Raw genomic sequence first — 6442 nt, forward strand, 5'->3', positions numbered from 1 at the left:
ATTCTTCTTGCTTAACTAACGGTGGACTATGGTTCTGGGGAACTGCCATTATAATTTTAATCAAGTGAAAATCAAAAAATGAGCTGTATATAGGCTTGAGGTTTAAAAATTTACTCATAGATTTTTAAGGCAATGCAACAAGGGCTTTTTTACCAAACATTAGATCTCTCTCACATATAGTAAAATGACACAGAACAGAGTGGAATTCTTTTTCCATATTTGAAAAATATCCTTTACTGTCTTTAAGAAGCTCATCTGCTCTGACAGTGTCGTCTCTGTCACTCAAACTGTGGGTTATTGCCCAATAGTTCACTGTTTCTAATGCTGTTATATACTATCATGCAGGTTCTGTGAGAAATACCAAGTTAAATTGTCCTAAATGCCAAATTAAGGTTCCTAATGTTTATTATTTTTCAAATTAAAAAGTAACTCCTGCACAAGAGTTTCAGTAAGTAATGTTTAAGACTTTTACATACCCACGAGACATTGGCAGGTTAAGGCCATATTGGTTAGGATTCAACTGGAGGGTTGAATTCTTTCCTGGGCACCACAGGAAAGAGACAGACAAGCTGGAGAAAGTTCAGAGGGGAAGAACTAACATGATCAAAGGTTTGGAAAATCAGCCCAGCGAGAGAAGATTACGAAAAGCAGGCAGGCCTGCTCTGCCTAGAGAAGAGAGACCTGAAGGGGCCATGATAACTCACCAAAACACATAAAAGGAGGAAGGGACCGATTATCCTCATTAGTCAACAAGGACAGGAGCAGGAGGAAAGGGACTTAAGCTTCAGCAAAGGAAGATGAAAAAGATTAAATATTACAAAACCTCATGTCAAGGCTATGCTTAATGACCTTTCTGAGTTAGGGATGAAGAACCCAGTTCTGCTGTGATGGTAGCTGGACATGAGAAAATTGCCAGAGGAAATCTTGGCAACTCAATAATCCAAAGGAAAGAAATAACAGAGGAAATGTGGATACTATTTTACCACTAACATAATGTTCACCTCTTGAGCACTGTAAGGTATTGTCACCAAAACCATTCAAAACCACACAGATACACACAGACATGCACAGACACAAAAATCACAAAGCAAGGAAGCCACTTTAGTTATCCAGTCCTAAAGCAAAGAGGCTCATTCCTTCCTGGGATAGCAAATAAAAATAGATTTTACCTTCGAGTAAAATACTACCGGGGTCCTTTGCTCCTGGATTAATTATAACAAGGAGTTGGAAAACAGCGAGACTGAGGAGACCTTCAGCATGGCAAAGTCACACAAGATGCAATACGATAGTGAAAGAGTACAGTGAACCTCAGTCACCAGGATTGGTTCCTGAGTTTTGTTTTCACGGACTCTTGTTTACTCACTGTCCCTCACTAAATCCATTGAGACCTGAGATGGGGTGGGGCGGGGCCGGAGGGGGAGCTATCCAGCTGCAATGCTTGATCACATTCCTTGCTGCCTTAGGGTGGCCTCATGGTGAGCTCTGTTTCTCCATTCCTCCCCTCACTCGGCACTCGCTGATTGACAACTTGCTTTCTGACCTGGAATTGAGTGGGTGATATCACCTGCTTTCATTCAGTTCTCCAATCATCCAGTCAATGAAAGTCTGTTGAATGCCTTTCCTATCCTGAGCACTGAGACTAAACACTCCGGCCACTGTCAAGAGCAAGGTGCATTTTGTCCTGCTTTCCATGGAGTCTACAATTTGACATAAATATTGCATATAATATGTGATAGTTCTTGAGAGGGATGCTGTGAGGGCACATAGTAGGTCGACCTAAGTTAGTCTAGGGAATTCTGCGTCATAAAGTAAGTGGGATGTGCAATACTAGTAAAACATAGCGGGTAAATATGGGAGAGGCAGAGATACGGGACAAGTATCCCGGCACAGGGAACAGCATGTGAGAATTTGAAATTATGAGTTACTAAGAATTTAGATGTTTTGTGGTGCTATCTCACCAGGCTTTTCTGAAGATGTGTTTGGCAGTACGTACTTGTATTTATCTTCTTGCTACTTGCAAAAAATATGTAATAGCTTTTTGAAGGATACATCTACCCCCACAGGAAATAAACAGTAACTCACTTTACATTGCCTTTACAAATGCTATGTTCTTGTCTTTTTAGAAGACGTTTTATGATAGCACAGAGTCCCTGCCGTCTGAATGGTTATCCGTGCCCGGTCTGTTCATTTATGCTCCTCACTCACCACTCCCTTATTCTAGCAGCTTTAAAGTAAACAGTCAATGGCTTTGGGATTCTGGGATGACATGACCTTTTATGAGACTATTTCTCAGCTAATTAGCTTGTATAATGAATATTGGAAATACTCTGTTTCCCTTGCTAACTGGAGAGAAGGGTCTCTGGTATGCTTTTAAGCTCCAAAGAGACGTGGTAGTGATGAACATTAAGAGGAACTAGATCCCCCCTCCCCTTCCCCTGCACCAGAATATAATGCAAAGTCGAGTCAAGGGTAGGGAAAATTAGTTAAGAAATTCTTCTTCTTCTTCTTCTTCTTCTTCTTCTTCTTCTTCTTCTTCTTCTTCTTCTTCTTCTCCTTCTCCTCCTCCTCCTCCTCCTCCTCCTCCTCCTCCTCCTCCTCCTCCTCCTCCTTCTTCTTTGGTGGGGAGTGGGCGAGGGCATGTTTTCCTTATGTGCCAGATGTAGACGCAAATAAATTCTTGACTTGACAAGACTGTGGCATTGTGAACTGACAGAGCTGTGGTTGTCTGCATAAGACCTGTATCACATCAACCCCAATCAACACTATAGCACGGGTAGGGGAGGGCCTCATGAGCCCCACCCAACACTAGGCGTGATTGACAGGTGATGGCTGCTGACAGAGAGTCAGTTTTCTTTTCTACTTTTTATTTTATTTTATTTTGAGACAGGGTTTCTCTGTAGCTTTGGAGTCTGTCCTGGTAGTTGCTCTGTAGACCAGGTTGGTCTCAGACTCACAGAGATCAGCCTGCCTCTGCCTCCCAAGTGCTGGGACTAAAGGCATGTTCCACTTCAGCCCAACAAGAGTCGATTTTCTTTAAGGATGTGGCTCTCGGAATATTAACCGGACTCCAGTGGATGGCCTACAGTCACGAGTGTATGGGTAGCAGAGATTGGACTCAGTGGTTATGAAACAGTAACAACAAAGGACATGAAGTTGAGGGGGATGGGAGATGGACCTGCTGGTAGTGAGGCAAATGAATGGGGAGTGAATTTGACCAAAATGCATTGTATGCATGTGTTGAAATAACCAGGCTTGCTGAGGATAAAACAATTACATTTTATTTATTCTAAGGGGAAAACACACGAAACAGGAAATGAGAAATCCATGAAATTCTCAAAAATTAACAAAAATATTTTATTAAATATTATAAATATTTGGAGCCTGGAGAGAAGACTCAGTGCTTCTTGCTGCTCTTGCTGAGGATCTGAGTTCAGTTTCCAGCACCACATGGTGGCTGATGGCTACCCGTAACTCCAGGTCCAGAGGATTTGATAGCCTCTTCTGCTCTCTGTGGGAACACACATAGACATACATTCAGGCAAAATACCCATCTATAAAAATTAAAAATAAATAAATTGAAAAAACGGTAAATATTTGTGGTAATGAATATATCAAGTACCATGACTTGATCATTTCCCGACACAAATGTGTGCTGAAACATTAGGTGACATCCTGTAAATACATACAATTATTATGTGCCATTGAAAAAACAAAATCTAAAAAAATTAATTAAAAATTGAATTCTTCAGCAGATGTATTCACATAGTTGAGTCTTGAGTGGACGAAAACAAAGATTGGTTTGACAAACCCCTAAATAATGGCTCTTTAGGAATGAGCAGACTTTGTCAGATTTGACGATGAATTAATTTGATTTAATCTACAGCACTGAAAGGAAAAGTTGAATTGATCTTAAATTTAAAGAGAGTGATTTGAGAATCAGAAGCAGCAGGGACATGTAGAGTTTGTAAAGTGACTGTCACAGGGACGAATGCCCTTGGTCTTCCTTTCTTTGCAGTCATTACTTTGTCCAGATTGCTATTTTAGAAAGAAGAGCTTCCGATTGGCCCAGTTCCAATCATGCTCTCATCTCATTGGCTTAGACTCTACCGAGGGCATTGCTGGTGGGTGAGGCCTAGCTGTACAAAGGAGCTAACTGGATACGTAGAGGCAAAACTCGGATGTATGCTCCCCAGAGAGTTTTCTATTGCAAAGAGACAAAATGGCACTTAAGCAAATTCTTGAACTTGATGTTTTGATTAAGATTCATGAACACAATAATGTGACCTTCATGGCTTTTGTTTATCTACTACAGATTGATTCTTGAGTTCCATTAAGATCATCTAGAATAGTGAAGCAACCAAAGGAATACTTTCACCTCAGATGGCAGTATTTGTTATGGTTTGGATATAAGATGGTCCCTACAGGTTTGTGTGTTGAATGCTTGCTTTCGGCTGGTGTTCACTGGTGTGTGTGTGTGTGTGTGTGTGTGTGTGTGTGTGTGTGTGTGACTGTGAAGGTTGTACTTGGTACCCTGCCCCTTCTCCTCTGTTGCCTTCCTGTCCACGTGGAAATGAAGAAGCTGATTTGCCACACGCTGTCGTCATCATCACATTCTGTTCAAGTGCATGAACCAAGTGACTGCAAACTAAACCCTCTGAAGCTACCTGCTAACATAGATTCTTTGTTAAATGCTTTTGCTACATATTTGATTACAATAAGAGGAAAATAATATGCATGAAACAAGACTTACCTTGATAACCAGAAGAAAGGGGAAAATCTTTTTTTTTTTTTTTTTTTTTTTTTTTTTTTTTTTTTTTTTTACTCAAGCAGTCTTTAATGAAAACTGTATGAGACGCCTCTACTCCTGCATCTTCTCAATCGTTTCTTCCTTGTATTTGCCCTTCTCCTTTCCTACTTGTCGAGACTTGGCTTTCCTTTCCAGGATCTTCTTTCGGTCTTTGTCCAGCTTTAGCCTGGTGATCACCACCTTGCTGGGGTGGATGCCCACGTGGACAGTTGTGCCATTAGCCTTTTCCCGCTGCACCCGTTCAATGTAGATGACGTATTTCTTCCTGTACACTTGGACCACTTTGCCAATCTGCTGGCCTTTGTAGTGTCCCCGGACAACCTGAACTTCGTCATCCTTTCGAATGGGCATTGAGCGAACATTGTACTTCTGTCTCAGCTCTTTGGAAAGTGGGGAAGACATGATCTTCCTCCGAATGTGAGAAGGTGCATTGAAATGCCGTTTGCGGCCGGGCGATGGTGGCGCACGCCTTTAATCCCAGCACTCGGGAGGCAGAGGCAGGTGGATCTCTGTGAGTTCGAGACCAGCCTGGTCTACAGAGCTAGTTCCAGGACAGGCTCCAAAGCCACAGAGAAACCCTGTCTCGAAAAAAAAAAAATGCCGTTTGCGGTTCTTGCTCCGGTCAGAAGTCACAAAGGGATTGAACTTCATTTTGGCGGCAGCGATCCAGCGATGGCCGCAAGAGGCGGGAAAATCTTTTAAAATGATAAACATAATTATATTCAGCCAGGCAATGGTGGCGTATGCCTTTAATCCCAGCACTCGGGAGGCAGAGAGAGGCAGGCAGATCTCTGAGAATTCAAGGTCATCCTGGCTGCTCTTCCAGAGGTCCTGACTTCAATTCCCAGCAACCACATGGTGGCTCACAACCATCTGTAATGAGTCCTGGTGCCTTCCTTGCCAGCAGTCCATTGTATGCTTAATAAATAAATAAATTTTGATTTTAAAGAACTAGTTCCAGGACAGGCTCTAAAGCTGGAGAGAAATCCCTCACTGAAAAAAAAAAGTAACAAAATAATAATTTTATTCATTAAGATATTGAGTTGGGTGTAGGAAATATGCCCTCTCATGATTTGGAGGACTTATTGTTAGTAAGAGGGAAGCAGAAATTGGGGCTGATATACACTTGGGTGCAGTCTCCTTACAACAGCCTGCCATTTTAGGTTAGGCTCGTAACCATGGCATTGAAGAGAAATATGTAGATGAACTAGGTATTTCACAAGTCAGAGTTATATGATTCTACACTACAAGTAATGGCCAGGCGGTGGTGGCACACGCCTTTAATCCCAGCACTCAGGAGGCAGAGGCAGGTGGATCTTTGTGAGTTCGAGACCAGCCTGGTCTGCAAGAGCTAGAGAAACCCTGTCTCCAAAAACCAAAACAAACAAACAAACAAACAAACAAAAGAATACACTACAAGTAAATTTCGAGATCGGAATCTGAAATGCCTACAGTAAGGAGCATTGTTCATTTTAAAACTCCTTGTCCTTTGTTACCGCAAGAATCTTAATCTAAGTAACATTATTATCTCAATCTGCAAGCGGAAAAGGGAGATCTACACACATTTGTAATTCATCTGAGATGGAAACAAATCCTGTCATGTGTTGGTTTGTAACTTGTCTTCTAGGCTTCCAG

The 6442-nt window shown here is 41.8% G+C and overlaps 1 protein-coding gene across 1 annotated transcript; it reads right to left on the reverse strand.

Annotated features, from left to right (window-relative positions):
* Positions 1-4858: 4858 nt before the first annotated feature.
* On the reverse strand, positions 4859-5269 carry LOC121463256 (60S ribosomal protein L26; the record flags this gene model as incomplete). The annotated part of the gene is made up of 1 exon (XM_041675371.1): positions 4859-5269. A coding segment is annotated over one exon (411 nt), but the record flags the coding sequence as incomplete, so codon positions are not given.
* Between the last annotated feature and the right edge of the window lie 1173 nt (positions 5270-6442).

Source organism: Microtus oregoni, unplaced genomic scaffold (genome assembly GCF_018167655.1).
Source record: "Microtus oregoni isolate MIOR12 unplaced genomic scaffold, Mior012 000026F_ref0000081, whole genome shotgun sequence".
Classification (NCBI taxonomy): Eukaryota; Metazoa; Chordata; class Mammalia; order Rodentia; family Cricetidae; genus Microtus; species Microtus oregoni.